This window comes from Schistocerca gregaria, chromosome 1 (assembly GCF_023897955.1).
Source record: "Schistocerca gregaria isolate iqSchGreg1 chromosome 1, iqSchGreg1.2, whole genome shotgun sequence".
NCBI classification, from domain to species: Eukaryota; Metazoa; Arthropoda; class Insecta; order Orthoptera; family Acrididae; genus Schistocerca; species Schistocerca gregaria.
The window spans coordinates 897,521,963-897,540,438 of record NC_064920.1 but is presented as its reverse complement, the minus strand read 5'-3'; the positions used below and the strand labels follow the sequence as shown (position 1 = coordinate 897,540,438).

General features: G+C 42.2%; 1 protein-coding gene across 1 annotated transcript in view; it reads left to right on the top strand.

The window, feature by feature from the left end:
* LOC126274332 (pre-piRNA 3'-exonuclease trimmer-like) overlaps positions 1 to 18,476 on the top strand; it is a 209,310-nt gene that overhangs the window by 94,892 nt on the left and 95,942 nt on the right. The window contains exon 6 of the mRNA XM_049977104.1: positions 7,759 to 7,869. Coding sequence (XP_049833061.1) covers positions 7,759 to 7,869 — 111 coding nt within the window. The remainder of the gene's footprint in view (positions 1 to 7,758; positions 7,870 to 18,476) is intronic.

Genomic DNA, 18,476 nt, shown 5'->3' with positions numbered 1-18,476 from the left:
AAATTCTGAGCTAGTGTATAAAACATTAATCATTCAAAGGAGTGATAAGTTTTACAGTTCCAAAGGAAAAGTCGACAGAAAACCTAATATCACTTAGCATGGTATTTTTTTTTTTCCTTGTCCACGTATACATCCTGATATTGTAAAGCTTGTTGAAGCAGTTGGGAGTTATTATATAGTTGGCAGGCTTTTCCCCAGCCATTGCTACATTTACCTCACTCACGTACTTAGTGTGTGATTATGGGTATCCTAATGAAACCCAGTTTTTGCCAGTTTTAAGTCAGTGTGCCCCAGCTGCTGCCTCCACCTTGACCCAAAGGTCTAGTGGAAGCATGTCCAGCATGGCTTCCATTCCAGCGGTTGGTGTGTTGCTAATTCTGCTTGTTATGGGTAAGCAGGCCAATCTCTGCACCTTAGCAAGCCAAACCCCTTAGCTACAACCTGCTGTTCAACCTTCTTGCACCACACTACGGCCCCATAGGAAATCCTAGGTCTGACCAGTGTGGTGTATATCCAGTGCATATCCCTGAGGCTTAGGCCCAAGTTTTTGCCACTGGCCCTTCTTGTACTCAGTAGAGAACTTTTTGCCATGGAGCAGGTACTCTTAATGTGAGGGGTCCACGTTAGCTTTTCATCTAAGGTTACCCCTAGATATTTCACTATCCCCTTCACAGGTAGAGTTTCATCGAAGAGCTTTAGATGCCAACTTGAATGTTGAATATGTCTCTTCGTAAATGGCACCACAACAGTCTTCTTAGGATTAACCCTCAGATCCTGTTTAATGCACCAATTTTGCTCTACTGTTGGTGTCCTTGCAGCCCACACTAGATTGTGGGCATTGGTGTCGCACCCCACCAGCAGTTGGTCACCTTGCCGATGGCAAGTCCCTACCAGTCTCCTCACCTCCAAGGGAGGAGACCTGTCTTTGTAAGGAAGGTATGCTGAGGCCAAAACAATTTCCCTTGTGATACCTTCCTCACAATGCTGCATTTTAATGGTCACTAAGTCCCTAGAGCAGAAATCCATCATTCGCATAAAAGAAATTCCATTTCTTACATAGATGCATGTTCTGGAGTTTCTTAGATTTCCAGCATAAATCAGCTTACCTCCAGTGCCACCGAAGCCCCATACACCCCCTTTATATAAATAGGGTTCTTGTATCAGAGCCATGTTCTTGTATCAGAGCCCAGGCAGCGACTCAGGGAAGCAGAGGCCCCTTTACTGTGCTGCAGATTAATCTGCAGCACCTCCAGTCTCCATTTTGCTGCCATCTGTGAGATCTCTGACGGTGGCCTGCGATAACCCTAAAAACAATTTCAGGGCCTGCTCCCGCATCGCCTTCAAGGACTTCTCTCTGAACTCCACTACCAGGGTTCATCCTTCCGGTGCAACCTGTTGGTTGATCACTCTCCAATCGTCCGTTGAGACTTTTGGGTTCTGGGCCCCTATTTTCCCGAACAGAGTCTTAGGAGAGACTTCATTAAGGATCTTTGGTACCTATGGTGATATCTTTGTGGTCTTAAGAAGCTCTGCTGCCATCTTAAACAGCAGCTTTGCATCCTCCCACGGGGATATCATGGGCACCTTGTCCTTGAGCCATTCCACCATGTGCACCCCCTCACAGACAAAAATGAGGGCACCACAGTCTAGATAGACCCTCCTGAAGTTTGGACCTGGGCCAGCGCCCCCCCCTCCCCCTCCCCCCCCAGATCTTTTCAAAGAACGCCATCTGTACCAATTCCTCCTGCTGCGAGGTGATGGCCACCAGTGGATAGCCTTTCTGGATAACTGCCATGCTAAAAACCAAGACTGCAGTACTATAGGTCTGTTTCCTATTTCTTGCCTCGGTTTTTCTGGACTCGCTTATCCAGGGAGTAGGGAGTCTTTGATTCCTCTCTTATCTGCTTGCTACCCATATGTGACATAGTGGGGGACTGCGTATCCCCTTCAACCTGAGACAGTTTCTTCCTGGCGGTCTTAGGTTAACGTCCCTTTAGTTCCCTTCACTTGTCTTTAGGAAGCCATTCTTTCCCTTTCTTTTTCCTCTGTTCCCTGAATAGTTTCCTCCTCTGGGCCTCAGACGAGCCTTTGATCTTAATCTGGTCTAGCTTCTTGGTTACAGTTCCCACTTGTGGCTCAGGTCTAGACGTGGATTCAGTAGTGGGAGTGCCTTCCATCTGTACTGACCCCGATGTTTGGATATCTGAGGTCTCAATTTGCCCCTCAGTTTGTTTTTCTTTGTTTTATTTAGTTGTGTCCATATTGGTCCCACGAGATTTGGGGATCTACAAGGTCCACACTATGAGTACCCCGCATGGTGTAAGACATCTTACTCAGGGAGGTCGCCCAGTATCACTGATGCTCCATTTGTGACACATCCTCGCAAGTGCCACGCACTCCTCGACAAGGATCACATCACACCTTGGGTTGGGTCAGGGAGTTGGGTAGGACTAGGAGTGGATAGGGAAGATGGGACGTTGTGGGACTCTCTTAGTTTGATCCATCAGCTGAAGCTTTTCCGGCAGTAAGTCCTCTACCTTCGGCATAGCTCTCAGCTTCACGTGGATATGCAAGCATCTCCACCTGCACGGACAGTGCTTCGTCAAGGTGTTGTCCCCTGGAGAGGTGGCTAAACCATACCTGGTTAGGTTTTTTCCATTTTTCAAAAACTTTTGTGGCTGCTTCATTCAGGGTGGTTTTGATTTTTCTGCTGTACTCAGTTATATTATTGTGACCAGACTCCATTTCCTCCACATCTGATATCTTCCCAGCTAGTTCTGTCACAAACTTTTCCTTTCTTTCTGGCTGCTTTAACATATTTACATTATAGTTTACCCTTTTGGTCATTGTCTTTGTGACTTCCTTAAAGTTTACTGTCATTTTAGCTATTACTAGGAAATGATCAGTGTCACAGTCTGCTCCTCTGTATGACCTGGTGTCCTTGATGCAATTTGCAAAACGATTTTGAATACATACATGATCTATCTGGTTCACATTTTGGCCATCAGGTGATATCCATGTCCCCTTATGAATATTTTTATGGGGGAACATGGTTGTAGATATGCGTGAGTTGTGATCTGTAGCGGATGAAATCAAATGGCTTAAGTTCTCTCTCGTCCTACCTTACCATTGAAATCCCCAAGTATTATTTTGATACTATGGTTTGGCAGCGAGTCATATGTGAGATTCAGTTGACTATAGAATTCTTCTTGTGTGAGTTCATCTTTGTCTTCCCAAGGAGCATGTGCATTAAGAAAGGTCACATCTATACTTTGTCCACAAATTGTTATGTATGAAATTCTGTTATTTATGTATTTGAATTCTTTTACCAAGCTTAGCACTATGCTACTAACATAAAAGCCGGTTCCAAATTCTCGGTGCTCACCACAATCTTCATGGAGAATACTTCCTGTACTTGTTTTTACAGACCTTGTTTGTGGCTATCTGATATCCTGCAGTGCTACAATTTGTAGTGCGTATTTTTCCAGTTGGCTGTCTAGAGTTTGCATGCTTCCTGGCCTGAACAAACTTCTTACATTCCATGTTCGAAATCTTAAGTCTGGTTTTCATTTCCGAGTTCTGTTCCAATTAAGACAGTCCTGTTTCTGGGGCTCGTGTAGAGTATCCTGACCAGATCTTGTTTTCCATGAGAGGGAAGGTAGCCCTCGGCACATCCCCCAACCTGGAGGACCATAATCCTTGTATTTGGGGGTCTAGCCCTAGGAACATAGCCTTGTGTATGGCTCAGTGACTTGTCCCAGCCACACTAGTTTTGGTCCACCCCAGGTAGTTATTTCCCGGTACCCGTCATATCTGGTGAATGTTCCCCTATCTGCTACGTGGGAAGGCACCCGATGGGGGACTAGCAACCCCACACAGGCTCGAGTAGCCTAAGGTAATAATTTTATTCATTCTGTTTCTTAAATAAGAACTAAACCAGACATGTGGCTGAAGTACACATTCAGTATAAAACAATAACTTCTCCACTAGAATATTATGACTGACACAATCAAATGCGTTTGATAAGTCACAGAAGATCCAAATTGGTGATATTTAATCATTCAAAGATTTTATTAGGTGGCAAGCGTTTTGAACTATTGTTGCATTGTTTGTGACACTGCTAGTATCAGCAGGCAGTTGCGTAGTTGCTATTACTTAATGGGTTGCATGGTGCATTGCTCGTTGTTTTTTTCCCCTTCTTATTCTAAAATTAGTGTAGAAACTAATCCTGATTCATTATAGAAGTTGATCATGACCATAAAAACAATGGAAAGGGTCTGCTATCCCAATGACCATGTGTCAGGTTCTGCTTTCACAGAAAAAAAGAACATTCAAGTAGGCTGGCTGCACTACAAGAGAGCTTGTTTCCCAACACTGCTCCTCTCCCCATTTGTAGTTAAAATTCTAGCTTGTTTACACTTGTGCATGGCCAGTTTATAATATATGTACTCTGCGCTACAGTGCAGCTGCGAAACAAAACCTGTTTTGACTATGCTGAAATTCGTCCCCTCACATACAAATAGTGTTATTTTTTGATCTAGCTCAATGATAAGTGTATTGTTGGTTCCTTATGTAGCATTGTCAGGTATGGATTGCATGGCTATGAGTGCACATGGAAGGTCAAAATCAATCCTCTACAGATCTGTGATGTTTCAATTGGATGGCAAAAGAAAAATAATGTCGAGGAATCAGATGTGTGAAAATGGTGGTGCTTCTCAACAGAAACAATCATTTATAGGAAGCTTAAATAGAGTCAAAAGAAGAAACCAATCAAAGAGCATTTTGGAAACAAAGCATTGAATATTTTGCAAAAGTGACCGTGCCAATCAAAAAGCTCTCAAATCAATAATATTTTTTCCCCAGTAAATTTGAAAGCAGTTCAGACATGTAGTGTGATAACCTTTCGAATTTGCACCTCTAATCATTTATAAACAAAAAATATCAGCGCTTCATAGTTCATCAAAGAAAGCTGTGAATTTTGCAAAAAAATAGATGCAATATTTACAGGTCTGTGCTTATTATGAATGTAAAGTTGTATTGAGGTATCAAGCAAAATTTATGATTGCATTTAGGATATCTTGGTAGGGAGGAAGCAGCATGTTATCTTGGACCAGCAGATGCAGAAGTAACTTCATGCATGCCCCAGTGAAGTATGTTGGGACCCATTCTGTTCATGGAAATGGAAATGAAGTCCCATACCAAAGAGCATAGGGGAACGATGCGGGAGACCTGCACTGCCATATGCAAGATCCTAAGGGAGGTGGTTTGCTGTTGCCTTCCTCCGACTGTAATGGGGATGGATGGATGGATGATGATGATGATGATGATGATGATGATGATGACACAACAACACCCAGTCATCTCAGGGCAGGTGAAAATCCCTGACCCGCCAGGAATCGAACCTGCGACCCTATGCTCGGGAAGCAAAAACGATACTGCAAGACCATGAGCTGCAGCGTGTCCTGTTCATATTGGATGTTAAAGACCTTGCAGACAATATTAATTATAACCTCCGACTTTTCACAGATGATGCAGTTACCTATTATAAAGTACTGGCTGAAAGAAACTGGGCAAATATTCAGTCTGGTCTCAATTAGAGTTCAAAGTGGTGCAGAGATTAGCAGCTTGACTTAAATATTCAGAAATGTAAAATTATGGACTTTATAAAATGTGAAAATGTAGTATTCTATGACAACAGTATTAGTGAGTCACAATAGGAATCAATAAAATCATACAAGCATTTGGTTGTAGCATTTTGTAGAGATATGAAATGGAATGCTTACATAGTCTTATTCGTAGGTGAAGCTGGTGGCAAACTTCAGTTCATCAGTAGGGCACTAGGAAAATTTAGGCACTCCTGATGACACGCTTGTCTGATTAACACCCACCATTGAGGACACACTATTGGGTTCTATTACTTAAGAACTCTTTGAGTCACTCACATGTATGGAAATTTGGTCTCTGTGCTCAAAATGTCATCAACAATGTGCAGTGGGGCACCATGTCGTACACTTTCTGGAAGTCTTGGCAAATGAGATAAGGGCAAGCCGGGTTTCGCATGGACAGTGCTTTCTAAATTGACGCTGATTTGTGGATAGAAGCTCTTCTGTCGGCAGGGAATACATTGTATTCAAACTGAGTATATGTTCAAGAATTCTGTACCAAACCAATGTTAATGATTAGCGGTCTGTAATTCTTCTTTTCCCCTTGTTATATACAGGAGTCACCTGCGCTTTTTTCCAGTGGCTTGGGACTTTGCCCTGAGGGAGAGACATGTGATGAATGCAAGCTACGCAAGGGAAAACGCTGTAGAATACTCTATGTAAAACCAAACTGTGATTTCATCTGCACCTGGTGACTTAACTGTTTTCAACTCTTCCAGTCCCTTCTCTCTGCCAGCAATGCTTATTACTCTGTCCTCCATATGGGAGTCTGTTCAACAGTGAAACAACAGTATGTTTGTACAGTCCTCCTGTGCAAATGATTTCTTAACCACAAGATTTAAAACTTTGTTTTTTCTTTTGTTGTTTTCTGTTGGGTAGACACCATGGACCCACTCAGTGATTTTACACAGGTCCAGAATTTTATCAGGTTTTTGCCAAGATCTTTTGCTAAGGTACAGTGGTGGTAGATTTCGTGTGCTTTGTGCAAAATTCTTTTTACAGAAGCCTGAATTTTTAGTAGCTTTTGCCTTTTGTCGCTTGCGCGCTCATTTTTGAGCTGAGTGTGCAACAGTCTCTGCTTCTTCAGCAGTTTTTGAATTTTGTTATTAAGCTATGGTGGGTCTTTTCCATTATTGATGCACTTACTTGGCACATACTTCTCCAGAGCGCAGTTTACAATCCGTTTGAACTTTGCTCATAATTCCTCTATGCCTGCCATGCTGGAACTAAATTGTGTCCATTCATTTTATAAGTGGGGGTGCTAACAACTGCTTATCTGCACTTTTTGGCCGAAATACTGTCCTAGCCTTCTTAATGGATCTATTATCTTTAATAATGATCATTGCTTTGATATCATGATCACTAATCCCTGCCCCTGTATTGATACCGCCAATAATGTCAGGAAGCTTACCATAAATATGTACAGACCCATCTCACAATATTGGACATATGTGTGGGATCCATACCAGATAGACTATCACAGAATATGTATTGCATACAATGAAGCGCAGCATAAATGGTAACAGGTTTGTATGACTCATGGGTGAGCATTGTGGAGATAACTGAATTAACAGACACTTTAAGGCAGACCCAAATTATCCCGCAAACCATCCCATGAAAGTTTGCTAATAAATTTTCAAGATTCATCCATAAGTAAGGAATCTAGGAAAATAAGACAACATGCTATTTTTTGCTACTTGAGGTTGCAAAGAGAAGATTAGTCTGATCATAGCGCAAACAGAGATGTTAAAGCTCTCATTTTTGTCATGTTCCACATGTGAATGTAGTGGGGGGGGGGGGGGGGGGGGGGGACAATACTGATACAATGGGAAATAGTCGTTCCCGTGCACTTTGCAGTGGTTTGTGGTGTATGGATTTGCTGTAGATGTAGAAGAACATAATGATAATCTTATTGTTCCTGCTCTTTGAGAAACTATGTGTTCACTAATTGAAGAAAACCTAGATACAGTTCAGTTTACCATTTTGATGGGTGACGACTGTCCGTAAATTCAAAATGGGTTGTGTCACGAGTTTGTCTATTACTATTACTGTTACCTCTATTTACTGTGAAATTTATATGTATCCTTTATTACAGATGTTCTGCCCTCAACAATACTTTCCGACTTGTACGCATTTTTTGAGGAAGGGAGAGGCTCTGTGCTAGGAGCGTATACTCCAACTGTAGAAACAGAGTTTGGTGATGATGGTAAGTGTAACCATGAAGTATTACCTGCCGTGGATTTGTATAAGAAGTTATTTTTTTCATATCACATATGCTACATATTTTTGGTTATAAATCGGGTATTTTGTTTTTTCCATGTGTTTTCCACATTCCTATAAGGATACTTGGTCTTCTTAAATGTGCAGTCCTTACCTATTTTTGCTTTTGCAACATGTTTTCTTGATATTTTTATTTATTCTTATTGGTGTTACCAATAGGGACAACAGGGTGTACATATGTGGGAAACATTGCCTAAGGTTATTGATTAAAAGTGTATATTGTTCTTTGGTATGCTGACTTAATTTTCTGATGTTATGTTTTATCTTCCTTCTTTTTGACAGCTGTTTGTTTCATTACCATTGTCAAGTATTATTTTTGTATTCACAAGAGTATAACCAGCATATTCAGTTATGTGCGTGTTATTGAATTATTACTGTGTGTATTGTGGAAGAATCCTATAAATTTGTGATCCCTGGAATACAGAGGAACACAGGAACTCCAAGCAATGTACAAAATCAAACAGTGACTTTGAACTCATTTACAAACAAGATGCAAATTGAAAGGCAGCTTTTATGACCTCAAGATGATCTGCGGAAGCCGGCCGCGGTGGTCTCGTGGTTCTAGGCGCACAGTCTGGAACCGTGCAACTGCTACGGTTGGAGGTTCGAATCCTGCCTCAGGCATGTATGTGTGTGATGTCCTTAGGTTAGTTAGGTTTAAGTAGTTCTAAGTTCTAAGGGACTGATGACCACAGCAGTTGAGTCCCATAATGCTCAGAGCCATTTGAACCATTTTCTTTGATCTGCAGAAGCAGATTATTGATCTCCAAACTCAAATTGCAACACACAGTGACATTAAGTGATTCCTGCAAACGGTGAGTCAGACCATATATATGACTAACAGTTCGCCTGCTGAAACCAGTGTAATTTCCATATTATGAATGAAAAGTAAAAATTCTGAAATTTGTATTGCAGAAACCAGAATAGAGGTTCACATTTTTTGAGTTGGCATTCACGCAAAACTATGTTACTAGTGATTACACAAAATTTGCCTTGGCAATTAACAGCTGAGGCCAATCACTGTTGGACCAAGCGAGGCGGCGCATGGTTAGCACACTGGACTCTCATTAGGGAGGATGATGGTTCAATCCCGCATCTGGCTGTTCTGACTTAGGTTTTCTGTGATTTCTCTAAATCGCTCCAGGCAAATGCCGGTATGGTTCCTTTGAAAGGGCAGGGCCAACTTCCTTCCCTGTCCTTCCCTAATCCATGAGACCGATGACCTCGCTGTTTGGTCTCTTCCCCCAAACAACCGAACCCCAATCACTGTTGTTTTGGGCATAGCTACTTCTGGAACAGCAGTACCTCCACTTGAAGGACACTGTAGTCAACAGAATGTTAAACCAGTAGACCAACACTAGCAGCAAGTATTTCAGATTGAAAGTGTCGGCAATAGAACGCAGTTGGATTTAGAATGCCACCTAAGAAACATCGTCAAGAAAGAAGCAATGTCGCATGTAATGCTACATCATGTTTGGCACACACATCTACCGTTACTATTAAAAACAGCTGTGGCAAAATGTGAGAAACTGTGGCAACATACGAGAAAAGAGATATCAAGTCGTTACTATCAGTAGCAATGAAGTTCATGCTATGATTGAAGAAGCAAACACTTTGGTGGTAACAAAAGCAACTAAAACTGGTGCCATACGACATGAGAAGCTAACAAATATTAGTGAACAGCTCCAAAGTCTGCAATGACAAGTGGGGAAGACTTATGAAGTAGTTATTGGTGTTGATGGTCAATAAACAGGTCCACACCAGGCAAGGTGAAGAGGATAGTCACTCATTCTACCAACAAAACCAAATGGATGGCCAGATGGTACAAGGGAAACAGCATTACCTGGTGTGCTGGTATCACAGGCATTTTTGTGGTCTTGCCACAAGGTGCACATCTCCATGCACATTCCTAAATGAGCTCAGTGGTCTATAGTGGATGCAATGGGTTGCCCTGTTCCACAAAAGTGCCAAATCATAAATGAAGGAGCCATCATTAGTCCTGGAAGCACCATTGATCACATATCCTAAATTAACCAAGACACAGCATTGAAAATTGGCCCAGTTGTCAGTGACAGATTGATCATAACACAAGTGCAGCAAATCAAACATGTTCGTTTACATTATCATGATATTTTTATGGAATGGACAGGCAACTAACCATTGCTACCTTATCACCTAAGGCTCAGATTTAAGTATGCTACCATACAGATAGAATGCAACTGCACTAGTGGGCGCATCTCTCCGCATTACTACAGCCAATAACTCGTCCATTACAACATATGGTGAATGTGAAGTAACAGTTGATCTGGATTGCAGTTAAAAGTTTAAATTTTTTTTTATTTCAGGGTTTGATCACATTATAAAGTCCTTCGATGATGACCAGTTTCAATCAGTAATGACCATCTTCAGGTAATCTGTTCCACTGCACAGAACCCTGCGGTGCGTCCTAAATATACACTGCTGGCCATTAAAATTGCTACACCATGAAGATGACGTGCTACTGATGCGAAATTTAACTGACAGGAAGAAGATGCTGTGTTATGAAAATGATTAGCTTTTCAGAGCATTCACACAAGGTTGGTGCTGGTGGCGGCACCTACAACGTGCTGACATGAGGAAAGTTTCCAACCTATTTCTCATACACAAACAGCAGTTGATTGGCATTGCCTAGTGAAACGTTGTTGTGATGCCTCGTGTAAGGAGGAGAAATGCGTACCATCACGTTTCCGACTTTGATATAAGTCGGATTGCAGCCTATTGCGATTGCGGTTTATCGTATTGCGCATTGGTCGAGATCTAAAGAATGTTAGCAGATTTGGAATCTGTGGGTTCAGGAGGGTAATATGGAATGCCGTGCTAGATCCCAACAGCCTCGTATCACTAGCAGTCGAGATGACAGGCATCTTATTCGCATGGCTGTAACGGATCGTGCAGCCACATCTCGATCCCTGAGTCAACAGATGGGGATGTTTGCAAGACAAAAACCATGTGCACGAACAGTTTGACAACGTTTGCAGCAGCATGGACTATCAGCTCGGAGACCATGGCTGCGGTTACCCTTGAGGCTGCATCACAGACAGGAGCACCTGCGATGGTGAACTGAACGATGAACCTGGGTGCATGAATGGGAAAACGCTATATTTTCGGATGAATCCAGGTTCCGTTAACAGCATCATGATTGTCGCATCCGTGTTTGGCGGCATTGCGGTGAATGCACATTGGAAGCATGTATTTGTCATTGCCATACTGGCGTATCACCTGGTGTGATGGTATGGAGTGCCATTGGTTACACTTCTTGGTCACCTCTTGTTCACATTGATGGCACTTTGAACAGTGGACACTACATTTCAGATGTGTTACGGCCCATGGCTCTATTCCTCATTCGATCCCTGCAAAACCCTACATTTCAGCAGGATAATGCACGACCTCATGTTGCAGATCCTGTACGGGCCTTTCTGGATACAGAAAATGTTCGACTGCTGCCCTAGCCAGCACATTCTGACTGAAACTGTCTGGTCAATAATGGCCAAGCAACTGCCTTGTCACCGTACGCCACTCACTACTCTTGATGAACTGTGGTATTGTGTTGAAGCTGCATGGACAGCTGTACCTGTACACACCATCCAAGCTCTGTTTGACTCAAAGCCCAGGCGTATCAAGGCCGTTATTACGGCCAGAGGTTGTTGTTCTGGGTACTGATTTCTCAGGATCTATGCACCCAAATTGCGTGAAAATTAAATCACATGTCAGTTCTAGTATAATATATTTGTCCACTGAACACCCATTTATCATCTGCATTTCTTCTTGGTGTAGCATTTTAATGGCCTGTAGTGTACATTCTGTACTTAATTTTTCTCATAGAACACAAATCAATAACATAAACAAACCAAATATCGTGTTCTGTGAGGAAAAATTAAGTACTACAGGGTTCTGTGCAGTGGAACAGATTAGCTGAAGATGACTGAAACCAATCATTATCGAATGACTTTATATTGTGATCAAAGACTGGAATAAAAAAAAATTGTTTTCTGTTTGAGACTATGTCGCAGCTTGTGAGAAAAATTTAAATAGAGGTTCTTGCGAGCAAATGTTATTCAACCAATATTTGATGTGGGTTTCTTTCATCACCAAGGACTGGAAATAAACCTCTGTATAGCAGAGATTAAGATGGGCAGTGAGATGGTCACAGGCAATATAGGCAAATGTGCTACAAATACCAACAGCTCGCCCCATAATTTTATTGTACCAGAGGCCAGTTATTGGCCACCTAGTTAAAGTACAGCAATCGCAGTGCTCCATATTGAGAAAGCACTCAGCATTCAGTCTCTCGATGACAATGGAGATTGGTAGCTGACCATTTTTCCATGACAAAAGCAGAATTTGAAGAAATGTTATAAATGGATATTTTGTGCAGATCTGACAGCCTGTGGGCCTCACCATTACAACTAATAAAGAAAGATGGAACCAGGAGGCCCTGTGAATATTACTGCACTTTGAGTGCACTTACCATTTCAGCTGCTACCCAATCCCTAATATAGAGGATTTTTTGACTGTGTTACCCAGAGCTACAGATTTTAGCATAATTGATTGTAAAAAGGCTTATAACCTGATTCCTGTGGCATTAGAAGACCTCACCAAGACCACAATGATAACACCTTTTGCTGTTTTTTAGAGTATCTATGCATACCATTTGGTGTAAAAAAATACCACTCATTCATGGCAGAATTTTATTGATGAAGTGCTGTGGAGGCTGAATTTCTGTTTCCTCTGTCCAGATGATATGTTGGTATTTTCCTGTATGGGAGCATTATATGAGAAACACCTCAGTGCAGTATCTGATGACATATGAAAATACAGTTTAATAGTAAATGGCATAAATTATGTTCTGTGCCAAAAACATGTAACGTTACTCATCCATACGATTCCTGTAATTGGTATTTGTCTACTTAGAAAGAAGATAGCAGTCCTTAAAAACATCCCATGTCAAACTGATTTTTCAGGAGTTAAGAAGATTCTTTGGTATTGTTAACTTCTACTGCTGGGAGCAACAGAGATCTAGGCACCGCTGACAGCATCACTCACAGATAACATAGCTGCAGTCCCCCACCCCACATTTTGGCACCATGGATGCCACAGTTGCAATATGTCTTTGAAAAGGTAAAAGCCAGTTTACAGAAAGCAGTTCTCTTAACTCATGGGGTCTGTAATGAACCATTAGCGGTAGTGATTGATGCTGCCCAGTGAGCTATCATCGCAGCTGTCCATCAACATGTTGAGAAGTGTTGGAAACCTTTAGGTTTTTCCTTCTGGGAACTGATGTTGGCTCAAACCAACTGGAGTGCATACAACTGAGACACAAAATGCCACTAATTGGGATTGGTACTATTACTTGTACGATAAATTACAGTCAGCTGAGTGTGGTGCAAGCCAGAGACAAACAGCTACAGGAGTAATTACAAATGAATTTCAGCTACCCCCTAGTTCAAAGTAGTACAGTTAATAGGTTCAAAAGACCTCATTTGGTGTGGTGTGTCTTGATTCACACCAAGACCATTTATGACTGAAATGTTGCTTAAAGCAATATATGACAGCATTCACAACCCTGTCCAGTGCAAAAGCCACCATTAAGTTAATGACAGAGCAATTTTTGTGGCCCAGCATTAAAATGAATTTCGCCAGAGTGATCGAGAACATATGTAACATGTTAACAGTGCAAAGTTAAGACACACACACTGCCAGTGGGAGAATTTCCAGTATCAACAGGCTTTTTCTCCCATGTTCACATAGATCTTGCGGGTTTGCCTCCACCATCAGAGGGGAGTCAGTTACATTTACAGCTATAGGTAGATACATTTGTTGTATGGACGCGATACCAGTCAGTACACCTTAGTGGAAACAGCAGCAAGTACATTTTGTCTGTCCATTTCACTATGAATCAAGGGTGGCAATTTGAGTTGGCACTGTTCCTTGAATTGTCCAAGCACAGACGAAGGTCAGTGGCCGGGTCGCCATTTGACTATATATGAAGATAGTAATTGTTCTCGAAAGAACAGATACCGTTGATGACCGTACAGCTTCTCTGGAATAAATGATAATTAATTGAAACCCTCAGCTGCCAACAGGTGTTGTTGACATACCTTGATGGAGACAGCTGAAAATGTGTGCCTCGACCGGGACTCGAACCCAGGATCGTCTGTGTGAGTGCGCACAGGTTGCCCGAACTCTTACGGGAATCAACTTAAGTGGGCGCGAGTAACGAGTGGATTGGCAAAGTGTCTATTAGGAACATTACGTATGTGGATCGTGGACAGTTGGGAATAGGGGTCTCACGGGAGCATGCAAGGGATAAGTCCCTGCAGTAGCGCTAATCATCTGTTTCCTCGGTGGTTCAGATGGATAGAGTGTCTGCCATGTAAGTAGAAGATCCTGGGTTCGAGTCCCGGTCGGGGCAATCATTTTCAGCTGTCCCCATCAAGGTATGTCAACAACACCTGTTGGCAGCTGAGGATTTCAATGAATTATCATTTACATCAAGATCTGTTGAGAAAACAATGGACTGCGCTATTGCGCGAAGTTGCAACGATATGTCATTTTGTTCCAATGATACTATCAAAGAGTGTCTACATTTTTTGGGAAATCTCTTTATATTGTTGGGAGCACATTAGTAAAGATGGGAAAACTCATGTTTGATTGGAATTGCACAATGTAGAAACAGTGTACGTAGGTCCTCCTGAGAATGTGGGCAGCGAGCAAATAATTTATGGCGGACCTGCACCTGCACAATAGACCGCTGCTGGCCGCTCGTCTGCCTGTGGGTCTTAGTATAGCAAACAGTGTCCAGATACGGTCAGGGTTGGCCCTGGTCATGATAACATTTCATCGACAGCCATCTCTGGATATTTCTATTTGGGGGTTTTGCCTTTTCGATGGTGAGTTTTGTCTTGCAATTCTGTATATTTTGTTGCTTATGGACTCTGGGACTCTCCCGCTCCCAGGGCATGAGGACGACATGGGAAACAGTTAGGAAGATTCTTGTTTTTTTTTCCCCCCAGCTGGGTTTCTCAAGGGGGTTATTTAGTAGCTTTCATTGAAGGCGACATTCAACTCTCGATGGTGAGACCCTGGGAACTGATTTACATGCTTCCAATTGCTGTTGTGTTAAGCCCTTCTGCTCACTGCCTATTTTCTGAATGAGATTTGCGAATCCAAGGTATAGAGAAAAGAAGGAGAAATTTTTCTGGTGGTCTTGGGAGTATTTTTCTATTTCTTGATGTTAGTTTCTGGACTTTGGCTGTGTGCCTAGTCATAGACAGTGTTGGATTTGTTTTTGGTGCGACTCTGACTTCTCATCTGCACTGTGTTTCTTGTGAAGATGATTATGAGTCCATGCAGCCAGTGCACTCCTGGCAACAGGATCTGCAATTAACTGACTTTCTGGCTCAGGTCAGCACTACTCTCTCTTGCTTTGATCACTCTAGACATGGTAGAGCGGCACTCACAGTTTATCTTTTCAGAGGATATGTCAGATAGCAGCTAGGTAGGTTTAATGTCTGGCCATAACTTCAGATAGTGTTTTGATACACTACTGTAACATTCCTAATGTCATGCATCTTCTTTTCACTAAACCATTTAAACTTGTTTATATTGTTCCTGTACACAGCTTAACCATTCCGTTTTAGTTATTGTAAGACACAATCAGCTGTAAATTTACAGAATGTCTATGGAATATTTCTATTTCATATCTTCTTCTGTCTATGTGCTCCATTGATTTTCATGCAATCTCTTTCATATGTTACGTCATAGTTGAGATCAAGGATTATATGCCACAGCCATGTTATTGTAATTAATCACACATAAGTTTCATAATCATTTAAATTCAGTGCAAGTTCATGAGTTTTATTCGTGTTTGACATTTGTGTGAGCTAGCATGTCACAGTCGAAACTTCTTGCTTGTCCACTTGCTTCATAGGGTGATTTTGTCATCACTCATGATTTGGGGTGAGAAATCTGCAAGTCTTGACCGTTTGCATCAGTTCGAGAATTTGTTGAAGCTATGTTTGGGCTGTACCAGAACTGAATTCTGGCAGTCTGTGGCTTTGTTGGTGTGTACTGTTGCTAACTTCATTATCAGTGTGAGAGATAGTGTTTGACATCAACATTTATATTCCATGTTGGAACCAGTGTTGTCACACAACCCTCTGTTGCATACTGTGGATTCCCAAATAATGCATCACATTTAATTTTATCTGCATTTTTCATTGAAAAAGTTGATTCCCAGTTGATTCAGGCATTGAGTTTCCAAGCTTTTAGTACATTTTACTCTCAGCTTATGCAACACTAATCATTTTTTGTTTGATAATAATTTGAGTTCCTGTTGTATTTTTGGTTACATATTCATTGGATATGTAGGTGTTGGCAGTCAATAGTATTAGTAGATACATAATAGTTTTGCTTTCATATACTGCCACAACGTAACCACAAACAAGTCATATAATCCAAAAGCAAGCTTGTCAGTCAAGTACAACACTTACCACTTGATGAACATTTACTATGAATACCAGCGTATTGACAGAATAGAACTGCCTTCTGGTTGGAGAGCCCTGCTGTTTATGCAAACATGGAATATTCCAAAATATGCAAACATTACAATTGTAAGAGATTTCTGGGACCTTCATGGAATGATAAACACTTAGTAATAAATATTTACCGGTGAACGGATATGAACTGGTGGCCTGCAATATGCCAGCAAGTGATGGTAACCACTACTCACACTAAGTAATAAACATTTACCGGAGAACATATATGAACTGGTGGCCTGCAATATGCCAGCAAGTGATGGTAACCACTACTCACACTAAGTAATAAACATTTACCGGAGAACGTATACGAACTGGTGGCCTGCGACATGCCAGCAAGCGATGGTAACCACTACTCCACACTGCTTTCAGTGGAACTTGTGGCAGTATAGCTGTCTCTCTTCAATCATTGTGATGTACTTTTGCTCTGACTGCAGTCTTTCTCAAATAAGCCCTGAAATGAGATGCTTTTTCCATGATACCCTGCCCACACCACCTGTTGTAACCTTCCGTCACTCTTCGAACCCTCGTAAGATCCTTTTCAAACTATATCATATTGGAATATACCCATTGAGCTTTCAGCTGAAGCTTTTTTTTTCAGCAATGAAAACAAACAAACACACACACACACACACACACACACACACACACACACACACACACACACACACCCACATACACCCCTAATGCACATGACTGCTACCACTGTCATCTCCAACCAGAATGTGACTGTCATGTGAATAGGAATCTGGAAGGGGGCGGGAAAGGGGAAGTAATAGCAGAATATGGGTGGGAGGAGAGACGAGTGCTGTCTGGGGAGAGTAGAAGAGCACTGTGTGGGGACTGTGCAGGGACTAGATGGCAGCCTGATGAGACTACCAGACGCAGCATTGGGAGGGAGGATATGGGTCCCCAGCCTCTTATGGATTGTAGGATAAGCCTGTGACAGGACTGGAATAGGAAGTGCTTTGTGGGTCGATTGAGCTGGTCTTCCACCTGGGTCTTCCACAGGGATATGATCCCTGTGACAGGGGTTGGGATTGGGAGTGGTATAAGGATGGACTAGGATGTTGTGGAGATTCAGTGGGTGACAGAACATCACTTCAGGAGGGTTGGTGAGGATCCTGGGATGGATGTCTCTTATTTCGGGTCTTGATGATAAATAATCAAAGCCCTGACAAAGGATGTGGTTCAGTTGGTCCAGTCAGGGGTGCTATTCGGTGATGAGTGGGCCACTCCTTGCTAACTGGCTCTTAGAGATGGTGGGAGGATTGCCAGGAGTGGGGTAATGGCACTGGAAATCTCTTTATGGACTAGGTCCAGGGGATAGTGCCTGTCTGTGAATGCCTTGGTAAGACTTTCAGCATACTGGTAACGGGAGTTCTTGTCACAGAAGATAGGCCATCCCTAGGTGCCCAGTCTGTATGGGAAGGATTTTTGATGTGGAATAGAAGACAGCTGTCAAAATGCGTGTACTGTTGGTGGTTGGTGGGTTTAATGTGGCCAGAGGTGCAGTTAGAGCCATCAGAGTGGAGGAGGTCAACATCCAGGAAGGCAGGAAGCTGGCATGCTGCGTTGAAGAGGACAAGTTGTAGCAGATGTGGGAGAGAAGCTGTTGAGGTGGCAAAGGAATGAGGACAGAGTGTCTTACCTGTGAGTCTGTCATGAAAATATCATCAGTGAACCTGAACCTGACCTGGTGTTTGGGATTTTGGTTAGCTAGGAAGCTTCCCTCTAGATGGCCCATAAACAGGTTATTGTAGGAGGGTGCCGTGCTGTGCCTATGGCTGTGTTGTAGATTTGTTTGTATACCTTCCTTTCAGATGAGACATAGTTACATGTTAGGATAAAGTTAGTTGTGTGAGGAATGAGATAATGGGTTCAGAGTCTGAAGGATACTGGGAAAGGTAGTGTTCAATTGCAGCAAGACCATGGGCATAAGAGATGTCAGTGTATA